Genomic DNA, 25,610 nt, shown 5'->3' with positions numbered 1-25,610 from the left:
CAGAGAAATTTCAAATGAATTTCCAGAGAAATTTCAAATAAATTTCCAGAGAAATTTCAAAAAAATTTCAAATAAATTTCCAGAGAAATTTCAAATACATTTCCATTCCCTTCTTGCTAACGATGCATTAATAATACAAAATGCATAAATTTCAAGACGAAATTCTGCAATAAAGAATGTGATAATTTCACGATATACAAATAAATTTCCAGTGAAATTTCCAGACAAATTTCGATTTCTTTTAGTTGTTAAAACTGCATTATTACTACCCCCACCCACGCACATGCAAAATCCAGGCAACATTGCATCATTGCGTGGCCTTGTTGATCGTGAGTGACATGTCGAGAATTAGATGCATGTTTTTGAATAAGAATCACGAAACTGTTGTCTTGGTGTCTGCTTGGCAAGTGTTTACGACCTTGAACTACTTCCCAAACACGCATGCATATGCATATATATATATATATATATATATATATATATATAAAATATATATATAATTTAAATATATATATATTTTTATGATTATATAAATATATTATATATATATATATATATATATATATATATATATATATATATATATATATATATATATATATATATATATATAGAGAGAGAGAGAGAGAGAGAGAGAGAGAGAGAGAGAGAGAGCAAAAATTAATAATATATAAATCAGAACTTTTCATATAAATTGCAAGTGCTCTGTGATCTTGAATAAATTCACAGACCCTCAGAGAGAGAGAGAGAGAGAGAGAGAGAGAGAGAGAGAGAGAGAGAGAGAGAGAGAGAGAGAGAGAGAGAGAGAGAGAGAGAGAGAGAGAGAGGTGGACTGCTAAAAAAGATTAACGTAAGATAAGTAATATATAAATCAGAACTTGTCGTATAAATTGCAAGTGTTCTGTGACCTTGAATTAATTCGCAGACTCTCACAAAGAGAGAGAGAGAGAGAGAGAGAGAGAGAGAGAGAGAGAGAGAGAGAGAGAGAGAGAGAGAGAGAGAGAGATATTGGGGGAGCTAAATAAGTATGACCTAAAATTAGTAACATATAAATCAGAACTTGTTGTCACATAAATTAAAGACTTCAAGTTGCATTCAGCTTGGCACGAGATTCGAAAACAAGAAAGCAAAAAAAAAAAAAAAAAAAGAAAAGAAGAAGGAAAGGAAGAAGAACGAAGCAGGGCGAAGGAGAAGGCTAAGGAGAACAATACAGAAAACAAAAAGGAATGTAATTTCCACGCACGCATTACGTGAACACGGATAATAACGAAACATGAATTACGGAGTAGCGGAGTTGCCTTTCCGCGTGAATAATAGTGGTTTTCACCTTTGATTTTCTCTAAACCCCCTCACCCCCGCCACCTTACCCTTTGACCCTGACCTATATTTCAAACGTGTCTTGATCGTGTTATGCCAAATGACAGATTTTTACTTTCAGGGCCACGTGCCTGGCGTTTGATTTCTACCTGATGTTTCCGATCTCTATTATTATTGAGAACGATTTTTGTTTCATTTTGGATTAACTCTCAGTTTCAGTCTCGGGGAATTATGTGGCTGCGACGTGTCAGTTCATATATATATATATATATATATATATATATATATATATATATATATATATATATATATATATATATATATATATATATATATATATATATATATATATATATATATATATATATATATATATATATATATATATATATATATATATATATATATATATATATATAGAATTTACTGGTCACTTTCTACCAGATACATATGTAATTGTAATAGCCACAATGCCGTCTTAACTTCTCGAATTCTTCGCACTTTTTTGGGTACGCTTGCCACTACAAAGCCTTAAGATCCAAGTGCAAGAAATATGAAGAAATTATGATGTCCGGCAGCTGGAAAAGAACCCGGGTCCCATAATCACATTTCTTCATATTTCTTTCACTTGGATCTTAAGGCTTTGTAGTGACAAGCGTATCCAAAAAAGCGCGAAGAATTCGAGAAGTTAAGAGGGCATTGTTGCTATTACAATTACATACATATATATATATATATATATATATATATATATATATATATATATATATATATATATATATATATATATATATATATATATATGAGTTTTTGCCACATACACCATGACATTTTTTCTGTTCACAAATACTAAGCCACAATTCACTATACTTCGGGAATAACTTACACCCAGGTGAATTATGATTGATTAGTGCTTCGTTACCAGTGGGATTCGAACCGCTGCCTGGTTTAGAAACAACGATGTACAGTGACTTTTGACCACTGAGCCATCAAGAGAGGTATAAGTTGATGTCGACTCTGCTGTAGGCTACATATGCTTGTCGAATTCAAGTTTTGTACTTTGAATCGATATCGACCCACCTCCACCATGACAGCTGATAGGTAAGTTCGAAACACGTGGCTAATTATGAATGTTTGTCACATACACTCGAGGTATAATGAATTGGATATTAAACGATATCTAAGACTTAATACTCGTGAGTATAAAAAAATCATAGTGTATGTGACAAAAACTCATGATTAGGTGGTGCACTGTAGGCATTACTTAGGGTTCTTTGCAACGTCCCTACAGCCCCTAGTTGCAACCTCTTTCATTCCTTATACTGCCTCCGTTCATATTCTCTTTCTTCCATCTTACTTTCCACCCTCTCTAACAATTTCATAGCGCAACTGCGAGGTTTTCCTCCTACTACACCTTTCAAACCTTCCCACCGTCAATTTCCCTTTCAGCGCTGAATGACCTCGTAGTTCCCACCGCTTGGCTTTTAGCCTAAATTCTGTATTCCAGTTCCAGTGATTAGGCGCGTGTTACAAACTCACCAGTCAAGTATCCACTTCATTAATCTTCTGATTTTCATTGTGTAAGGGTTTCAGTGACTCGCCACTGTTAAGCTCTTAACTATTCCTCCATCACTTATATTGATTGATTGATTCCTTCAGTCATTTTTAATTCATTGTTCATGTTGACGTTACTGTAATAAGTTTGGATCTGCTCCGTGCTCCCAGCTACCCTTACCCTGCCCAAGGTATAATTTTTGGACTCAATTTGATTACCAATCTTGCGCGCAGTATTTCTGTGTTGATGCGATCATTTTGGACTGGCTTGTCATTTGTGTAATTGTACGTGTGTACGCAAACAAATGTACACACACACACACACACACACACACACACACATATATATATATATATATATATATATGTGTGTGTGTGTGTGTGTGTGTGTGTGTGTGTGTGTGTGTGTATATATTATAGGTAGACAGATAGATAGATGATGTATAAATGTATATGTATATATATTTATATATAGTATATGTATGTATATGGCTATGTATTGATGTCCACACACCAAACGTCATTTAAAGGTGTACATGCTTTCATAGCAAACGCACTCCAATTGTTGATAATAATAATAATAATAATAATAATAATAATAATAATAATAATAATAATAATAATAATAATAATAATAATAATGATGATGATGATGATGATGATTCCGTGTGATAATTTCGTTTGATGAAATAGTTCACGGCTCTGTTTCTGCTTGAAATTTATGCGGTTTGATAGTTCGCACGTTTGCTTTGTACTCATTAAGTAAGCAGAATAAAAGCAGGAAGATGCAGTCAGCTTAGTTCTCTCTCTCTCTCTCTCTCTCTCTCTCTCTCTCTCTCTCTCTCTCTCTCTCTCTCTCCTTGCTTGCTCTGACCCAAATACCACGCGTCCAATCGTCCGTGCTTGCTGGTAAGTTGTCTGGAACCTTGTCAATCTTGATACGTATTATCAAGGATATTTTTCATTCCCTGTGAAGTTTAAGGGTTTTTGGATGATGGATTATAGTCTAGTTAGTATTGGGTAATAGATGGCGGGTACTTTAAACCTTCAATACAGTAATTTGAGAAAGCCCTACGAGAAAGGGGCTGTTTGCACGCGGAGTGCTAATATAGATTGTGGTGGTTGCCAAAGTGCTTTCCTTAATAACCCTTTGAGCCAATGGGAATCCTTGAAAGAAGCTGTTCCAGTACTCATTGGCTGAAATTTTCACCGGTATTACGTTCTCTTGACTTTATGTTCATCGATTCACAAGCCACAACATTACGTTCTCATGAACTTTCTTATGTTGTAGCATTACGTTCTCTTGACTTTCTTATGTTCGTTGATTCACAAGTCGTAGCATTACGTTCTCTTGACTTTCTTAAGTTCGTTGATTCACAAGTCGTAGCATTACGTTCTCTTGACTTTCTTATGTTCGTTGATTCACAAGTCGTAGCATTACGTTCTCTTGACTTTCTTATGTTCGTTGATTCACAAGTCGTAGCATTACGTTCTCTTGACTTTCTTATGTTCGTTGATTCACAAGTCGTAGCATTACGTTCTCTTGACTTTCTTAAGTTCGTTGATTCACAAGTCGTAGCATTACGTTCTCTTGACTTTCTTATGTTCGTTGATTCACAAGTCGTAGCATTACGTTCTCTTGACTTTCTTATGTTCGTTGATTCACAAGTCGTAGCATTACGTTCTCTTGACTTTCTTATGTTCGTTGATTCACAAGTCGTAACATCACGTTCTCTTGACGTTCTTGTGTTCATTGATTCACAAGTCGTAACATTACGTTCTCTTGACTTTCTTGTGTTCATTGATTCACAGGTCGTAATTACGTTCTCTTGACGTTCTTATGTTCATTGATTCACAGGTCGTAATTACGTTCTCTTGACTTTCTTACGTTCATTGATTCACAGGTCGTAACATTACGTTCTCTTGACTGTCTTATGTTCATTGAATCACAGGTCGTAATTACGTTCTCTTGACTTTCTTATGTTCATCGATTCACAAGTCGTAATATTACGTTCTCTTGACTTTCTTATGTTCATTGATTCGCAAGTCGTAATTACGTTCTCTTGACTTTCTTATGTTCATTGATTCACAGGTCGTAATTACGTTCTCTTGACTTTCTTATGTTCATTGATTCACAGGTCGTAATTACGTTCTCTTGACTTTCTTATGCTCATTGATTCACAGGTCGTAATTACGTTCTCTTGACTTTCTTATGTTCATTGATTCACAGGTCGTAATTACGTTCTCTTGACTTTCTTATGTTCATTGATTCACAGGCTGTAATTACGTTCTCTTGACTTTCTTATGTTCATTGACTCACAAGTCGTAACATTACGTTCTCTTGACGTTCTTACGTTCATTGATTCGCAAGTCGTAATTACGTTCTCTTGACGTTCTTATCTTCATTAATTCACAAGGCGTAACATCTCCAGCTCATTGATTCGTAAGTTGTAATTTCTCCAAGTTTATGTTTATAATTCTTCGCAAACAAAATCTTCAGAAAGGAGGAATATCCTCTCAGCAATTGCTTGCTGTGATTTCAGTCATTCGTAATAATGTCATCAGAAGAAAACATTTCGAGAAGTTTATTTTGATTGGCTGTGAAGCTTGCGAACTCGTTTATTACAGGAACCGCACGTCGAATCATTTATTCATGGCGTTGCATGCAGCGACACCAATGATTGATGTCTGTTCGAACGCTCTACGTCTTTTATTCCCCGCATCTAGGATGTTCGTGTTCTGCTGATTGTCAGTGACTATTAAATGCTCTCTTTACACGACCCGGTCCATTAGGTTTATGTATTTATGTTCTCCGGGTTCGAGGTTTGCTTCTCTCTCTTTTTTGGTTTCTGCATTGTACACTCCTTCCGTCTTCGTAAACTGTCTAGCAGAAATAGCATGTTTCATTGTTTATGCATTTAATGCAGACTGTTGTGAGACAGCCAACCAGATTTTCTTAGCTGTACGAAGCCAAAAAAAGAAGGAAAACGAACTGTGGTTTCGTCCTAAATAACGTGACAGATAGAACTGTCTTTCTCAAGATAGAACGTTGTAGTATTCATAAAAAAAAAGAAGGCAAGGGAAGAACTCTGGATATAATTGGAGAGAGCTCTAGATATAATTTGGGGGACCGTTGACTAGAAATTCAGGCTTCCAAAGAATATGATGTCCATTTGAGAGAAGTTACAGAGGATACTAGGAAACAAAGAAGAGATCAGTTGTTCGTAAAGAAGTAAAGATAAGTTAATGAATAAATATATAAAAGTGTAAATAAATTATTAAAATGCAAGGGGAAATATTTTAGGTCAGTAATGCATTACATGTTGGCCTGAACTTCTGAGGTTCAGATTGCGCAACATCCTGAGGGTAACCGTTCCACAGCCCAGCGGTGTGAGGAATAAAGGACCTCTGGAACTGAGAAATAGTACCGATATGTGTGACAGTGTCAGTAGGAGAGAAAACTATAAATCATCAGAACAGAATAAATGAGGAAAGTTGGACTTACGTTTGCTGGAAACTTCCCCGGTGAAGCCGTTTGGAGCATGACACGCCACAGGTGAAATATGAGGAAGGAGGAGGAGCTACGAATGATATATGTACCTTGCTTCAATCCAAGGAATTACAAGGAAAGTCTCTACATTTGAAGTTAAAACTTCCTTGGCATAAGATACTAAGAGGTTAAGGTAATCTTTAAGAAAATGAAAATATATATTCAGTTTTTGTTCTCATTTTTGAGATTCATAAGCATATTCCCCGTAGGGGGGTAGTACCGTCAGTGCACCTCATGCGGTGCACTGTAGGCATTACTTAAGGTTCCTTGTGGCGTCCCTTCGGTCCCTAGCTGCAACCCCTGTCATTCCTTTTACTGGACCTCCTTTCATAATCTCTTTCTTCCATCTTACTTTCCACCCTCTCCTAACAATTGATTCATAGTGCAACTGCCAGGTTTTCCTCCTGTTACACCTTTTAAACCTTTTTAACTGTCAATTTCCGTTTCAGCGCTGAATGACCTCATAGGCCCCAGCGCTTGGCCTGCGTCCTAAATTATATATTCTATTTTATTCTGTAAACTTAATAGGCTTCTTTAACAATTGAGTAACTTTATTAAATATTTTTGAATTCTGTAAGTATAGAAGTGGGAGTTTCACATATGAATGATGACGTCATGTGTCCAAATTGAATGAAGTTGTACTCTAAGATTGATCAGCTGATTTCTTAGAATTCTGACATTATTCGTTACTGTGAACAAGTTCAGTTCCAATTTCCCGAAAGGAATAACAAAAGTAAAAAGTCCATAGTTTTTGAAGGACACAAGTATACTTTTTTACTAACTTTTGATAACGTCATAGTATTGTTAATCAATTGGTAACACTGGACTTACCTTTGACTTGAGAATATGAGGGAGGGAGGAAAGTAAGTGTGGTAATAATGTCTCTTTAGTCATTTTTTATAATTAGAAGAATGTAAAAAGACCGAGTTGAAGGTTACATCAGTCTCAATCGAAGAAAATTGACTGATATTGGAGGTTTTATCAAAGTTTTGGTAAAAACAAAAATCTGTATATTGACTGGTTTAAGAAAGTGTAATTGTTATGGGTAGTAAGAATTTATTGGATGAATGATAAAAGTATGTATATGTATGTGTGTGTGTATATATACAGTATATATATAATATATATACTGTATATATATATATATATATATATATATATATATATATATATATATATATATATATATATATATATATATATATATATATATATATTCAAATAATGAAAGCTAATTACTTGTATTTTTATTTTTATACCAAGTTTACCTTTCATTCATATTACACCCCCTCTCTCTCTCTCTCTCTCTCTCTCTCTCTCTCTCTCTCTCTCTCTCTCTCTCTCTCTCTCTCTCTCTCTCTCTCTCTCTCTCAACAAAGTAAACACTAAAGATCTCTTATGCATATAGAAATGACAGAAAACCAGCAACCCAATAAATCACTGGTTGTCGATGTCACCGCCGGCGGTCGCGCGCGCGCGCGCAAGTGCTTGGTACTTCTTCCAAGGTCGCGCAAGCATAGAGGCATAAATTAGTGAGGGGCGCGCAAGCACTCATGGGCTTGGCGTCTTGAAGATATCGGTGGTGGGAGTTTAGTATTGAATTGTCTTCGGTGGTGCTTTGGTTATACAGTAGTGGTAGATGGTTTGTGTGCTTGTGCTTGTTATTTGTGAAGTTTCAGTTTAAATATATATATATATATATATATATATATATATATATATATATATATATATATATATATATATATATATATATATATATATATATATATATATATATATATATATATATATATATATATATATATATATATATATATAGATACTCAGCTTCTTGAATGTATGAAATTCAACTGCCCATAAAAACACTTTCAAACCTAGAAAACCGATATATTTTGATAGACGTTACTTCAGCCCTGATCTCTTCTTTATTTAGCAGACACTAGCAAGTACGTATTTTTAGCACTGGCATTAGATGCACAGGAGAGGCATGACTTGAACAGGATAAAAATCGTTGGCTATCTTGCTGCTCCTGTGATGAAAGGGGTCAGGGCGCCTTTGAACTGGCTATTGTCGGTTTTCACCAGTTTAGGTAACTTTTCTCATGTTCCGTCTTCGCCGGAGACACCCAGCTGGATTTTTCACCTTAGCTCTTGTTTTTACGCACACTGCTTCTTCCATATTGTACAATCCTCAGTATCACAACACTGACAGAAAGAGTACTGTTTCTTATTGAAATCTTTGACAAAAAAGAGCATTGTTTCATATTGAAATCTTTGACGAAAAAAGAGCACTGTTTCTTATTGAAATCTCTGACAAAAAGAGCACTGTTTCTTATTGAAATCTTTGACAAAAAGAGTCCTGTTTCTTATTGAAAATCTTTGACGGAAAGAGCACTGTTTCTTATTGAAATCTTTGACAAAAAAAGACCACTGTTGCTTATTGAAATCTTTGACAAAAAGAGCACTGTTTCATATTGAAATCTTTGACAAAAAGAGCACTGTTTCATATTGAAATCTTTGACAAAAAGGAGCACTGTTTCTTATTGAAATCTTTGACCAAAAAGAGTACTGTTTCTTATTGAAATCTTTGACAAAAAGAGCACTGTTTCTTATTGAAATCTTTGACAAAAAGAGTACTGTTTCTTATTGAAAATCTTTGACGGAAAGAGTACTGTTTCTCATTGAAAGTCTGACAAAAAGGGTAGTGGTTCTTACTGAAAGTCTTTGACAAAAAAGAGTACTGTTACATATTGAAAGTCTCTGACAAAAAGGGTTATGTTTCTAATTGGAAGCCTTTGACAAAAAGAGTATTGTTTCTTATTGAAAGTCTTCACAGCGATTCGAATATGAACACAGGAATTAATTCGAAGTCTGCACAAATGAAGAGAATATCATGAAAAGACATTCTGTTCCTCATCTCATATTTACTGTGGTTTATTTCCGAGTGACAGTATTCGAGGCATTAACCTTTATATATGGTCAGTAGTTGTGTTTGCTTTATTCCCTATTTAATTATGTTTTCCCTATCTCATGTTCTTTCTCGTACAATTGATCTTTGACAAAATCTGGAGTGCATTCTCTTTTCACATGGTTACCTACCAACATAATTACTAATATCTTTAACATTATTTTTTAATTTAGAATTCTTCTCAGTATGACCATATATCTGACATTAAAAGCAGGTCAACATATGACATCTGTCAGGTATGTTACATGTACTTTATCATACCATAAATATATCACCATTATCATGAACACCCCTTATGATCTCAGGATCACATTGTTGTCAAAATCCAGGCACAGATCTTCCTGTTAATATGCTAACTAACACTCAGGCAGACAAACAACAAACCAAAAAGAATATCTAACATCCTCTTAACATCATGGGAGTGACCTGGGCAGTCCCACCTGCTGTAGGTTTCTTGAACAAAAGACTGACTTTCTTCATGTCAGGGTTTTGACTTCAGATACATGACAGATCAGAAAACTTTTAGGTTTCATTTTCCCAATCTCTTCCGTTACAGCAACTTCTACCATGTTATGAATCCTAGTCGCAGCTTCATCTCTAGTGCTTTCAACAGATTTAACAATGCCAGCAGAGGTAAACTTCTTGTTAATAACCGGAATTATTATCTAAGTGTCTGTTAGCAACCTCATTTTTTCTCTCTGTGCTTTTATGTGAAGCCTGTTCTTATTCTTAAGTAAATCCGTAATGGTAACCTTCTCTATAAGAGGAGATTCTTATTACCAAAAGTTCCTTACTGGAGCTATCAACTTTCCCATAGCAACTTCCATTAATTTTGTCTTTTTCATAAGATTATCAGTTTTCAAGTTAATTTTCAATGGTTCATTGTTATTCAATTTATTATTCAACATCTCCGGAAATAGCAGTCACGAAATCTCTCTCCTCAAAAGTTCTTGCTCAGCAAAACTCCTGTATCTAACAGATTCGTTTTATCCCTTCATTCAATGATTGCTTTATACCTTCTTTACGTTCATTCACCATTAAATGCGCTCTGCCAAAAACAAACAGGACAGAGCTATTTAAATCTCTTTGATAATACCTATATTCTCCATTAAATCACAACAATTAGGACAGCGCCATCTAAATTTCTTGGTGATATCATCACTGCTGCATCTTTTTCAGTACCTCTCCTCACACTCACATCGTAAGTAAGCTTAATCTTTTCCGACGATCTACAACGGGACAACTCAGCGTTCCTGCTTGACCAGTTCTAATACAGTTTCTCTGACACCCGTACTTTCAAACAAATACTCTCGTTAAGTCTCTTTAATTTGTTAAGCTATAGTTTATCTTTTGGAAAAGCGGTCTGTCAAGAGTACTCCGCTAGCATTTCTGCTAAACCTGGCAGAATTATACCGTAGATTTAGTAAGAACTTTTTTATTGTGTATTGTCCGTGTATTATGTGGTTCTAGGTAACTTGTAGCCGTTTTGTGCATTTGTAATGTACCTATGCTCATTTACATTTCCATATATTTTAAAATATTTTCATTTACGGTAACTTTCAGTTTGATTTGTTTTTTTCGTGAAAGCTGAGAGTCTTCGACTGTCTAAACTTCGTTAAAAAGATGAATATTATATTTCTTTTGTTCTCGATGGTTCTGGATGATTGATGGTTCATGTGACCTTATAACCATCAGATACTTTTTCTCAGCTGAAATGGCTGTCTCAAGCTATCTAATTCTAACTGACCTTACACTAATGGGAATTTGTTCATATGCGGAACAAACTTGGGTCTTGTCTGGAAGATTTTGTCCTAATGTTCAGACCGCAGGTTTGTTAGCTATGAAAAATACAAATTGATGTAAAATTTTGTCATTTTTACCTAGGAAATACTTAACGATGCAGGCTGGTGAGTTTCAAAGACCGTCACCTTTATCACCCATCGGCACTTTTGAGGAAGTTTGAAGAATTGCGGAAGTGCTTCTCTCTATGTATTATATTCAAGATCAGGTGACATGTAGTGTGCTATTCATCCAGCATGGAATGTTGTTATTTGGTAAAATACTTGACAAAGGGGTATTTTAGTGTCTACACAACTGACAGCAGACAAAACTTAGGAATCTTACACATATCCTTGCTGTTGACACAGAATAAAGTAGATACAAAAATACCGTCTGTAAAATCCAGTCCAAATTCAGTCAAGATCCTTAATGCCTATTTAACCTCTTAAGTGGAATGTCATTTCTGATCTTTTATTGTCGTTTTTTGAAATATTAGGATTTGTGTTGATATGAATATATATATATATATATATATATATATATATATATATATATATATATATATATATATATATATATATGTGTGTGTGTGTGTGTGTGTGTGTGTGTGTGTGTGTGTGTGTACAGTATATATATATATAATGTGATTATAACCACTTTTGTACGTGATTCATTTATCACACATTACCACAGGTGAAAAATAAGAGACCAGTTTCGACTTTATTTCCAAGCCATTGAAATAAAGTCGAAACCAATCAGACCTACTATTATTTTTCACCTGTGATAACGTGTGATATATATATATATATATATATATATATATATATATATATATATATATATATATATATATATATATATATTATAATATACTGAAATAAATGGTTTAACAAATTATTAATCACTTTTCGAATATTGCAACCCAGTTTCTCTCTCTTCTAATTTTGTTCCAGTCTTGGTAACCTGATTTTTCTTTCACATATACAGTATATTTTTAACTTTGCGTGTTGTTCCGATCAGTTTTAGGAGGATTTTCCAGTTTTCTTCGTTATTTTCATCATACTTGTTTCGCCTTCCAGAATATTCCACCTTTTGCGAATTGGCAACAAGTTTGTGTTGTTTATCATAAGTTTGCAACGGAGAGAATTTTCCAATATTTGTTTCATTATTTTCATCATATTTAGCTCACCTTCAGGAATACTCCACCTTTTGCGAATTGGCAACCCGTTTGTGTTGTTTATTTTAAAGTTTGCAGCGGAGAGAACTTTCCAATATATTTAGTAACTTTCACCATATCTCGTTCGCTCTCAAGAATATTCCACCCTTTGCGAATTGGCAAACCGCGTGTATTGTTTATTGTAAGTTTGCAACGGAGAGAATTGTCCAATATTTTTAGTTATTTACACCATATTAGTTTCACCCTCAAGAATATTCCACCTTTTGCGAATTGGCAACCCGTTTGTGTTGTTTATCGTCAGACTGCAACGGAGTCCATAACCCGAACGCTGTAATCTCTTCTCGGAATGACAAGAAGTTGCGCAAGAAGTGTATTTTCAGCCCATTAGGTCGAGTAACTGACAAGAAAACAATGACAGATTTCCTCACCAGAATTTTGCCTCCATTATGCTGATTATTCCCAGACTCCTGAAGAGAAACTAGATCATAGAGATTATCGTTTCGCTTTGCTCGAAAATTGGGCGTGGGTGGGTGTCAAGGGCGTGGCCCTTAGTTTTGTTTTTGGAGGAGCAAGGTCAGTTGGACGGTGAACATCATGTGAGTTTGCTTGATATTCTCTGCGTGAAAAATGTAATGCTTCTCTCAAAATGTTTTTTTCTTTAAAGCTACATTACTTTTTTTTTTAATAAAGATAGGCGTTATTCTTAGCTCTACTTTTATTTTAAAAAGGTTTTTATCTTTTTTGTCAGTTGGAAAGGCACTAGGGTTTCTTGTTTTTGAATGTATGTATTGTTCAAATGCCCTGCTCTTCGTGAAAAAGGAAAAATAATATTTTGGCTATCGGAATTTTGATGGTAACTTGTCATATAACTGAATCCGTGGGTTTTATTTTTGGCTATTTATCTATCTATCTATCTATCTATCTATCTATATCTCGTATATATATATATATATATATATATATATATATATATATATATATATATATATATATATATATATATATACACACACACACATATAAACGCAACTAATGTTTTGAAAGAACTAGCTTTCAGGCAAAAAATTCTTGTAATTTAAACGATAAGTGATTTTAATGTTTTTTTATTTCCTCTTTATTCCCCGTTATTTTGTCATATATATATATATATATATATATATATATATATATATATATATATATATATAATATATTATACACACATTCTGGAGCCTATACAATATGATACAATCCTACATAAATAAAAAAAAATTATGTACGTAATTTTCAAGAAACATGATACTATTATATGCAAACAACAAAAATCCTAACCTCATTTATATTTTCAAAAAATATTCTTGACCCCTTTTCCTTTCTGAAAAGTAACCATTTAGACCTTTCGCCGTAGAACCAAATACGCCCTTATTGCATCACCTTGTTGCAACCGGCGTCGCAAAATGAACAGACCGCATTAGTGCAATCAATAACATTACATTCCAGGTCGATGTATTGAATGCGTTATAATGGTCAGGTGTTGCTGTTCTTACTGAAGTTTCTGTGATTATTATTATTATTATTATTATTATTATTATTGTAAAAATCTCATAATCCCACGAGTCACTAAAATGGTGAAGAAATCCGCAATGATGACAGTGTGATAAATATATATATATATATATATATATATATATATATATATATATATATATATATATATATATATATGTATATATATATATATATATATATATATATATATATATACACATAAAATATATATATATATATATATATATATATATATATATAATATATATATATATATATATATATATATATATATATATATATATATATATATATATTTTACACTGACATCATTATGTATTTCTTCACCATTATTATTATATTATTATTATTATTATTATTATTATTATTATTGTTATTATTATTATTATTATTATTATTATTATTATTATTAATTTTAGTAGCCTATCAAGCAGTGTTGTATTGTTGAACCATCCGTTTATAATGGTAACTGACCTCTCAAAACAGCGACCCCGACTAGGAACTGAGCTGAGAAGAAGACGAGGAAGAAATTCTATCACTCCAGTGTTTTGTAAATTAACGCTCTAAAGAAGTAGATTTAAAACCACGAAGAGTCTCATTAGATATCTTGTGGAGATGGTGACAGGCTTAGGTGACAAATTAACCTTTTTCAGTTGTCATAAAGTGGTTGATATATCTTTTTCAGAAAGTATCAGAAAAAATTAAGAATACAAAAACAAAGTACTTATAAATAAAAAGTGATTTTTCAATAAACATGTGAATAACTTAGTGAAACCTACATAAACATGTGAATAACTTAGTGAAACCTACATAATATAAAGTTAAATAAAATTGATCAGAGACAGGTATTCTAAGGTAGAACAAATAATACTGAAGTCGATGATTGACAGATGAGCGAAGTGTTGCCATACACGTTGGTTGGCCTTTTTTTTTCAACCACGGGGCCGAGATTAGTGCATTATGGGTGTCAATCACGCCAAGAAAAGTTGGAGCTGAGGAACGAGTTAGAACTCTCTCTCTCTCCGTGGCTTTCTTAATCTGGTTCCTAAAAGGGATTTGTGTTCGACCACGGAGCCGGGCGAGGTAAAGAACGGTATGGGCAGCTTAATCTTAAATCCAGTATCTCTTCTCGCCAAAGCAGTGACTCGACTGTTATGGGTCACAGCTGAGATGGAAAAATAGATAAAAAAGAATGATAATAGACGTGACTGATCTGTAATCAATCAAAATGTATGCCATCAATATTTGACTAAGAGGCAGTCTGAATTCCACCCGGGTGAAACCATTTATAAATACTCTCTTTCTCTCTCTCTCTCGCTCCGCGTTCCCGAGGACGAATAATGGAGCAGCGTTCAAGGTCACGCTAATGCTCCCGAAAGAACTTTACCGGACCGCGAGCCTCATATTCTTCATATTCGCGGAGTAAGAATGGAAATAACACGTCAGTCTTTATTATATCTTCGCTTCCTTTACGGCACCACCCCTTATAAAGGGGGAAAGAAGGCGTTTGGTAAAAAATTTATACATACACACATATATATATATATATATATATATATATATATATATATAATATATTCTGGCTCACATCGGGATCGAACCAAGGTCTTTCAAGTGATGTGCAAGGGCGCTACAAACTGATCCTGCATGGGTCAGTTAGTAGCGGGCGTCCTTGCCTTTCAATTGAAAGACGTGGGTTCGATCCCGATATGAGTCATATTTATTTCTGTCACACACGTGATAATATATATATACACAGTATATATATATATATATATATATATATATATATATATATATATATATATATATATATATATATATATAATGTAAAACATATAGATTGCAAAGACATCAGGATTGTTTGATTGTAATGAAATTGTCTTGAAAATTTTTGGAATTTCTTTTAATAACCAAAGACAATCCCAACTATAAATGGCCAGTTGTCATCCACACACGGCTGTTTAAACTCGCTATTTACAGAATCGTTGTCACTGCTTATTTCAAATTCAAACGGTAACGGTTTCGGCAGTGGCAGTCTCCTTCCAGCCTCTGTACGGGTGGGTGTTTCGTGTGTCCTACAGCGTTTAATTTAATTTCTCTGTGTTTTAGTGTTTTCGGTGTAATTTATATGATGTGAGATTGTGTTTGACTTGTAAAATTGTACCCTTTTAGTGTCTAGTGTACCTTCCTGTGTTGAATTTAATATCGTTAATTTTATTTGTATTTTTTGTGTTTTTAATGTCATTTATATGACGTGAGATTGTTTTACACGTGAAATTTTACCATTCTGGCCTCGTCAATTGTTTCAACCATGTGTTCATATGTGAATTCGTATCCATGTTTCATCGCGCGTGAATTCTAAATACATAATGTATCAGCTGCGCAGACCTTCCGTGGAACAGATTGCATAAATTATGAAAGGCGAATTTATTATACTGCATAAAAGCATTCTCAAGGACACCTAGCTTTTGGTGATGCCGTAATCCAAAAAAAAAAAAAAAAAACCGCTACGAATGTGTTTGTTGCAATTACCACATTCTAGCCAAGTTAATTTTATGTAGAATAGATTCATACTAGAGTGATTAAAATGATTACCTGTGTTAATGCTGTTGCTATTTTCGTGCTGCTGTGCTTATTATTCTGAGTGTTATTGTTATGATGGGTGCGGTTAGGCCTAGTACTTAACAGCAGGCAACTACTCTAAAGACAAGGGTTCTTTACTACTGAAAATCACTTGGATTCACACATAGTACATATTTCTTGCCATATACTTCGTTAATTATCCCATATTTGTCTTTTCTTGTATGGTACATCAGGACTTATGAAAGCATGCAACTAGTCAGTGTATATAATAAATGAACTAAACTTCAACGCTTGAGACTAATTGACATATAAACCAGACTATAGGTTAAATGTTTTAATTTAGATTTTTATTATAAAAAAATGGTGAGAGACAGAGAATGATTTGAATAAGTGCATTAAAATGTAGTTTTGTCATATATTTTACTCTACCAAAATATTCCATCGGGAGAGAGAGAATGATTTGCAATTTAAGTTAAGTGTATTAACATTTAGCTTCCGATGTAATTGACTGTTTACCTAAATATTTCATGGCATTGTTATTGACATTTAAACACCTGTACCGAATTCCCAAGACCGTAGAGAGACCTTCAATTTTAACACTATCACCGGTGCTTTTCTATCCTGCTCAGACTAAACCATAATCCTTTCATTATCCACATTCTATTTCCCCTAATTCTTAACGTTTCCCTTTACAGAGGAACCGGTGTCTGGGAGGCCTTCCCGTCTAGGGATCGACACCTTATCCCGCCCCGGCACCCAAGAATCTGGGAGAGGCAGCGCCGTTCTTTCACCCCGTCACGTCCTTTGGCTCTCGAAAAATGGAGAACTGCTGGGCGATGGCGGGGGCGTCGGGGGAGACAAAGGGGTCGTCAAGTCTCCGCCAGTGATGAAAATAAGCCCCCAGGTGCCGAGTTTCAATGGAGGTTCCATATTCGATTCCTTGGATAGCTTCCGTCCGCACGTTAATGGCAGCGATGTGAGTACTGTTGTGTACTGAAACTTTCCGTTAATAGTTCTCGTGAGGTTGCAGTCCCATCCTTTCTGTTTTGTTTTTTACAGATTCTATTACTTTCCTATTCAGGCCTAAATTAAGTAAGAGAATTGTGTTACTGGCCCCGCAGACCCATATTGAAAGATTTATTGGATTGTAATTAATGTACATACCAGATTTTTAAAATGTAAATATAGAGTACTGTAAATGCCAAATTCAAGTATATTAGCCTGTCCTCTCCCTTGTTATTTTTCCATTTTATTTTGATTATCAGTAGTTATTGTTTTGTATATAGTCGTAAGTTATTGTAACTGCTGACTGCATTTTTCAATATATTGTTTCTTTTTCCTTGAATTTCACTGTTGTGGGATTATGTATTCGTAAGACTCATTAAATGATTAGCTTGTATTTTACGTTAGATTTTCTTCAGGACAGTCAGTTGTTATATGCTCATTTATAGTAGCAAAATCGTGTATAATTATGTATAGTTGTGTCAGAAATTCTTAAAAGGAGAAATTTGGAACATGCAAAATGTTTAAGTTGTATGGGTGTCATTTGTAAGTTTTGATGTCCTTGTATAGACAAAAGTCAGAAGACCTTGAAATGAAGTAACAGGAAAGATGGTGTCATTTAGAAACAGCCTTGATGCCCAAATAACTGATGGTAGAAGAGATGGAAATATTCTGAAAGTGTCTCAGAGGCCTTGAGTTTCACTAATTTATTGGATCCCATTTATGTCATTTTTCAAGATCAGGGTCACTAGACATGGATGGGTTACTTCAAGATTTAATGTGGTTAGTGGAAGGAGGCAGGGAGAAGGGTTAACAAGAAATGTGGAGGGTTTGAATCTTCAGCAAAAGCGTGGGTAGGAGAAGCAGATGATTGAAGAACCACATTGACAATGAGGATTTAAAAATAGTAGGTGAGAGATGAGAACCCTGAAGAACACCACTCGAGATTGAGAAGGGAGCTGATGCTGCATCATCAAGAGGAGATATAGATTGGATGAAGAGTTGAGACTTAGTGGACAAGGAAAGAGTGAAGCCATAAGTAGTATGTTTGGTTAACGGAGCCTTACAGCAGACTATCAGGTGCCTTTGAGATGTTAAGGGCTACAACAAATGATTCTTGACTCTCAGGGTTGAATTCAAGGTGTTTCAGAAAGTGAGGTTTGGTGATGGGAGAAATTAAAGCTATTGGACAGAAGTTGGGGAGGATTAAGGTTAGCCACCTTGCTTAGAGATTGGCTGGACTACAGCTTTTTATGTAAGGAAGGTTAAGTGCCAGATTTGACAAGGCAAAAATTGAAATATGAACCAGTTTGCTAGCCACCAACTTGTAAAATTGGGCATTTATATGATCTGGGCTAAATGCTTTGCCAGTCTTTAATAATGTAAGAACCCTGTGAATCTTACTAGCAGAGAATATTGGAAACTGCTTTGGGAAGAATTGGCAGAAAACTGGGAGTTGGGAAAGTACGGTCTTTTTACAACAAGAGCAGGCTTGTTTTTCAGGACAGAATAGAGCAGATCAGCAAATGACTGGAAATTTCTATCCTTAAAAGATGAAATCAAGGTGTCATATTTCATCTTAGTACAAGAAAACCTTGGAAACAAAAACTAGATTAGATTTTTGTGATGACAGATTTTAAAGGATCAGGGGAGCAAAACTGTTTAACTGGGTTCCAGAGAGGAGCAGAAGTTAAACAGTATTCCGGAATGTAGGGTGGAGGCCACACATCAAATATTAGAAAAATTAAAAGAAAAGGTTGACATTGACTCACCACAAGTTTAGATGGAGGATTATGATGTGGGTGAAATGTGTTGTATTCAGTATTGTTTGAGGTGTGTGTAAAGAATGACCAAATTATTGTATGTGTAACTGAAGGAAGTGACTATACCTAGAGAGGGCCTGACATCAGACTTTCTCAGACCCACTAGATAACAAAAACAGCCATAGTACGGTAACATGAAGAAATTAATGTTCTGGTGAAAAGATTAAAAACATCTTAGGAAAGACGGTAATGTATGCGCACTGTATGCATATTCTAAGTAAGTATCTATTGCGTGTATTGAAATTTCCAGATGTTAGAGACTATTCATAAGAATCGCTTTAAGGTAAAGCTAGAGTGGAACCAAGTATAGTGAAGAGACAAAAATGTCACCATGCATTTCTTTTGTCAAAGGAATGGTCTATAGAAATTAAATGCCCTGATAAAGAGGGGATTATAACTACGGCTAAACAATGCAAAATCTGCATGTGATTTCATAGGTTTGACATGATTCATGTGGTCAGTGAGAGATGATGTAAAACATCAGAGGAGGATATTGAGAGGATAAAAAATTTAACTGACAATGGACATTGATTTTGAGTGGTTCTGAATGTGATTTTACAGATATTGATTGGATGGAAATAAAATGACTGAAGTATGATGAAGATAAGAATGAATGTTTGAGCCTCTGCATCATTGTTACTGTAATTAAGGTTTTAGATTTAGTAGGAGATTTTTAGTGATACTTTGAAGAAGCTTTTGAAACTTGTCATGAATGAAAATGAAGATTAATAATGTAACCAGTATTGTCTGTTAAATGGAAAACAGACAGCTCTCAGAAACTGAGTTGATGGGAAGGAGAGAAGGCCAATTTTTAAGAAAACCATAAATATGGAAGATGCAGGATGAAAACCAGTATGAAGGCCTAAAAAAATCATGTAGTCCTAGAAAAAAAAAAAAATCTCTTGAAATGTGAATGATTAGGGTGGTGGTGTAAATGTCAGGAAGTTGTCATTGGCAGTGTTTTAATATTGCTTAATATTCTTTCAGCATGTTCCTGAATTAATCGTTCTCTCTTATACCAAGTATTGTTCCTCTTTCAAATCTCATAGTGCTTAGGCACTGAAAATTGTTCATAACTGGATCATTAACCATTTGCAGAATGTGCCTTTCATGCAGTCTGCTTCTTTTGAAGGCTTTTTAAATTTCAGAAATGCATAACCAGAACTTCTTTTTGGCAGATGAAAAATGGCCTGCAAACTCCCCTCAAGGCACATGCAAATGGCCACATTCCCAATGGCATGTCTGGAATGCTATTAAATGGTCATACTCAAAGGAATGGCAGCATTCAGAATGGCTCAGTACCTTTTGGTATGCAGGGTAAGAAAGCAAGCAGTGTTTTTGACATGGATGCTGACGTTGACATTGCAACAATGGCGGCACAGAGGGACCAGCTTCGAGGTGCCAGAAGTGTGCGAGGAATGATGGCACCTGTTATGAGCAAAGAGGTAGATTATGAATTTTTTTCAGGCGTTTGTATCTTCATGGGCTTGTTTAATACAGTACTTGGAAAATGAAATTTCAGCAAACTATGGCTCACTGATCCAGTTTTCTTAAAATTGCCCATAGATCATCTGTAAATTTTTTTATGGTTAAGTGAATTTAGGCCTCAGTAAATATTAATTAACATGTATTGTTTGGCAGGAGGATTCAAATACAAGAAGTGCGACCCGTAGACTACAGATGTCAAGGCTCCGAAGCGAATCAATCCACGGCAACCATGAAATTCCAGAAGAGGAAGAAGCTGGTATATTTCCACCTCCCTCTAGGGGGGGACTAGAGGACAGAGATGTACTTGGAAGTTTGACGAGAAGACGGAACATACTGGATGGGTTGCAGGGGGTGAATTACAGGGCCCCTGGAGACTATTTCACAGATGCAGATAGGCAAGGGGATATTATGGCACAATCCATGAGGAGGCAAAGTCTCAGGGGATCAAAACTAAGCCTCAGAGATGGACTCTACGGGAACTTTGACTCGACCAGTAGCTCGCGGATGAGTGCTGCCAACAGCTCTCCAGATGAATATATAGTGTTCAAAGACGAAAGTGAGGAAGGTAGTTTAGAGAGGAAAATCAGAAATCCTCAAAAGTTTATCCCCAATTCTCATGAAGACATTCAGATCTTGAATCTTCAAGGTTTCATGGATCCTAATGCGTACATGAACAGTGCGGGTGGCGCCAGCAAACGAAAAAACAAAAAGAAAAAGGGTAAAAAATCAAGTGAAGATGGTAAACCTGACAAAGCCAAGGAGGTCAACAAAACTGGCCCAAAGCCACGCAGGAAACGATCCCATCGCACTTCAAAAAATCAGCTGAGTGATGATGAGGGTGAAATGGTGCTGAAAGACATTGATGAACTTGATAATAAGGTTGCAGGTCTGGTATTGGGGCCAAAACATATAAACGAATCACCGGGAAGGCCTATAACTTTGGAGGAAGCGAGTGATTTGAAGACACTCTTGATGGGTAGTCCTGCTCAGTCATTGCCAAATGAATGGATGATACAAAATTTCAAACAGAATCCAAATTCTAATCTCTCATATGGGCTTATTCAGAAGAAGGTAAACAGTGTAGAATAAGTGAAGTATTTTAAAAGAGTAGTTGTATCTTACAGCTTGTTGCAGTTATTCTGAAGTATTACGTACTTGGTTAAATTAAATGCTATTGCCTAAAATTTGTCTGAGTATTTTTTTAAAAAGTTTTTATTCCACAGGGTGGTCCATGCGGTATTCTAGCTTGTGTTCAAGCTTATATGATGAAAAATTTGATATTTGGAAGTGCCGTATCTCCCAATACAAGTCCCATCAGTCCCTTACGGCCATCGCAACGTGAATGGTCATGGGCCTTGGCGACGTCAATAACAGAAATACTATGGAAGGCTGGACAAGATCAGAAGGCTATACTTGCACTGTGAGTACAATACAGTACACATATAACAAAATATAAGTGTGTGGAAAATATAGGTATTGAAAGATGAGTAAAATCTGATTTAGCAAGACACAGGTATATACTGTACATACCTTTATCTAATAAGGAATCAAAGCAGGGTCCTATTTAGTTTGGTAAATAATTTCATTACACTTGCATTAATAGAAATTTATATGAAATTTAGGTTAGTTTTAGTCATAACTTTTGTGCATTAGTTTTTCAAATGACACTTGTGTTACAGCATGCAGTTATACTCTTATTAATAGGTGCATTTTGTTGTTTAGTGTACAGTTTTACTCCTATTATTAGGTGCATTTTGTATTTTTGAGACTGGTGAAGAAGTTTTGGATCATGTCAAGATTAGTGAACCCACTCACAGCAGGGTTCACTATTCTTTACAAGAAGATTATTGGGCTCATTATTCTTTACACAGGAATAATCGGGTTCGCTGTTTTAGACATGAACACTTCAGTACCATACATTTGATCCCCCAGGGGCTAGTACTAAAGGCAAAATACATTTGCCCCCCCCAGGGTAGTACTAAACACAGCAAAACAGTGTAGATGAATCACTGTTTCGCCATGTTTAGTACTAGCCCTCATGTGGAATTGGAGTTCAGACTGGAAAGGGTTGGCCATTCTTTACATGGGGATCATTGGGTTTGCTGTTCTTGACATGGAGATGTTGAGTTCGCTAATCTTGACATGATCCGAATTTTTTTTTCCCATATGTTTCCTCCTTGCGATTAAGTCAAGTCTCATTCCACAGTCCTGGATCATTCCCTCACTTCACCGAGGAGGGTGTTGGCAGATATAGCCGTGATGGTTTGACGGAAACCCTCACCATCCACGAGTATGTTGAACAGCACCAGTTGTATGACGCTGTTACCAATCACCTCCCTGCTTTCACCAATGAAAGTAGTGCTGGATGTGTTGTCCTGCTCCTATCGGTCTTGTTGAGTCGTGGAGTTGAAAAGTGAGTAGTTCAGCCATTTACAGTATTACGCTCTCTTCTTTTGCTTTGAAATTTATTTTTAAGATTTTTATTTTTAAACATACTTTCATGTCTTGCAATTTGATAGATATTTTTTGGGTTTTTGAACTAAGTTCATGATTACTGTATTTGATAAAATACTTCTTTTCATAGGACATCTCATTGTTTTATGTGTAACATGTCACATTTATGGCAGAAGTTTTGGTTTTTCATGTTGATGTTGTAATAAGCAGAACATATGTTTTGGGAAATATGCATATAAATATTTTTGCAGTAATTATATCGATTGATATTACTGTACTATTACTTAATTTATTAAAGTTTAACTGGACAGTTAAGACTTGGATAAAGTCATTTTGTTAGTAATGCTAGAGCTCTGCTGCGTGAGCATTTTAGAAAGTCCAGTAATACCTGGCTGTCATGAGTCTGTAACAAGACAAAAATCGAAAAAGAACTCAGGTCGAATGAGCCATTTAAAATCAACCTAGACACCCTATAGACAACTCCCAAAACAGTATTAATACATGTATAATAGGCTGTTTGACAGGTAAGCATTTTACTGTCCTTTTGATGAATATAAAGAAAACAAACAAAAAATTACATACGTACCATATACTGTGCTGCACCTGCCTGATATGATTTATTGTGACTGATTAACAATAATGTAGTCCAACTCAAGCCTCGAGAACAAGTTATGGCAGCAATCTTTTCACCATTTTTGTAGTTTTTTTTATCTTAGCCACCTTATTTCCAGTGGAATGGCATTATGGTTAGCAGCACTGGCACAAGGAACTGTTTTGAAGTTGTGGGACTTACTGTTAGACATAAATTCAGTGTAAACAAGATGCTGCAAGTAAAATAGACAAGTGCACAAATGAATTTACTGTGAAGAGCTAGCGTTGTCATGCAGTCGAACACTATTTTTAAGTTTTAAATGATTTTATACTTTCTTACAGTATATACAGTATCATTTTATAAGTACATTTTAACAGGTAATTTGGCACTTTTTTTTTTATTGATTTCTCTGTATATTTATGGTGTATTCAACATTGAATATTTGGATTTAGTTTTTTAAGCAAATAAAGGTACTGTATACTGTAATTTTTTTATGCTGTGAATGTCTTCAGTGTCTGTAACAGACCTTATATTTCAGTTATTCTGTTGAGTGATGTTATGGTAGGTTATAGTAACATCTTAACTTAGCAGAGTTATGTACTTACCAGCTACCATATGATGATTCTCAAGTTTCCATTTTGGATGTTGTACATTTTTCCATATATCTCTTAAATTGAATGTCCAGTGTAAAGTACAGGTTAGTTTAGGTTAGGAACCATGTGGATTTGCTGTTAACTGTAACTTATGAGGAAAATATTTAAGTCATTGTTATTTAGCAGACACTTGCTTATCAGAAAGGCTAGACCCTCAAAATGTCTATCAATTGGAGGTGCTGCTACCATTTCCACTGGTTTGAGTTTGATAACGTAATTTACTACTAGTTATTATTTCCCATCTTCAGTGTCAAAACGGATATGGATGCTGGGGGTGGTCATCTTGTAAATGTTCACGGGTACTCTTCGCAAGAGATAGTCAACCTTCTAATGACTGGACACGCAACCACCAACACATTCAACGGAGAACAAGTTTTAGGGACTGATCCAGAACAGAGGGTTGTCCTACATGGAATTCAGCACAAATCTGAGATTGGATTTCTCTCATTGTTTGAACATTATGATTGCTATAAGGTAAGGAGGGAAAAATTTATTATTTACCTTTTTTTGTATGTTTTTCAAGTTTATTCTGTTCTAGATATTTACCCACAAATTCTCAAGACTATAAATTTATGCAGGGTATTTGTGTCAGGATAACTTCGATTTCATTCGAAGTGTTCCTCGGTCAAGTAAATTGTTGTCTTAAGTTTTCCATTTAAGCGTAAATTGTTGTTTTTTATTTTCCATTTTATCATGCACTCTGGTAGGTATAAAAATGTATTAGTTACAGTCTTGTAATCTCCCAGTGGTGTTAGTAGCCACAATATCACTGGTTTTCTCTCTCCCACTTCCTCACTGTTATCAAGCTCAATCTTGTTTCCAGAAAGAAATTTGACAATATATTACAATACTTACAATTCACAGGGCAGTGCATACTCCAGAAGCACAATTTGTATTTCTGTTACACTCCAGTACAGGAGTTGGGGTTGATAAAGCTGAGTTAAATTTTTTTTTTTTTTAGCTCAAAGTTAGTGCCAGTAAAGAAAAGCCAGGAACATGGAAGTAAAGTACAGCGTAGGAATTAAATTTGACCAGTAAAATGGGGTGATATCTAGAGGTTCACTTTTGGTATGTCCTCACAAGGTTCAGACATTCTTGACATAATTACTGCTAGTTG

At 35.1% G+C, this 25,610-nt stretch overlaps 1 protein-coding gene across 2 annotated transcripts in view; it reads left to right on the top strand.

The window, feature by feature from the left end:
* The window catches only part of LOC136826187 (serine-rich adhesin for platelets-like), a 77,905-nt gene that overhangs the window by 46,464 nt on the left and 5,831 nt on the right, over window positions 1–25,610 (top strand). The window contains exons 3-8 of one of the 2 annotated variants that reach the window (XM_067083241.1): window positions 17,177–17,457; window positions 20,485–20,751; window positions 20,948–21,865; window positions 22,018–22,214; window positions 23,001–23,207; window positions 24,742–24,967. In XM_067083241.1, the coding sequence (XP_066939342.1) occupies window positions 17,177–17,457; window positions 20,485–20,751; window positions 20,948–21,865; window positions 22,018–22,214; window positions 23,001–23,207; window positions 24,742–24,967 (2,096 nt within the window). Of the gene's footprint in view, window positions 1–17,176; window positions 17,458–20,484; window positions 20,752–20,947; window positions 21,866–22,017; window positions 22,215–23,000; window positions 23,208–23,979; window positions 24,170–24,741; window positions 24,968–25,610 lie in introns of those variants that run through there. The other variant, XM_067083242.1, reaches the window with a different exon arrangement.

Source organism: Macrobrachium rosenbergii, chromosome 40 (assembly GCF_040412425.1).
Source record: "Macrobrachium rosenbergii isolate ZJJX-2024 chromosome 40, ASM4041242v1, whole genome shotgun sequence".
Classification (NCBI taxonomy): domain Eukaryota; kingdom Metazoa; phylum Arthropoda; class Malacostraca; order Decapoda; family Palaemonidae; genus Macrobrachium; species Macrobrachium rosenbergii.
This window is presented reverse-complemented; position numbering and strand designations above follow the sequence as displayed.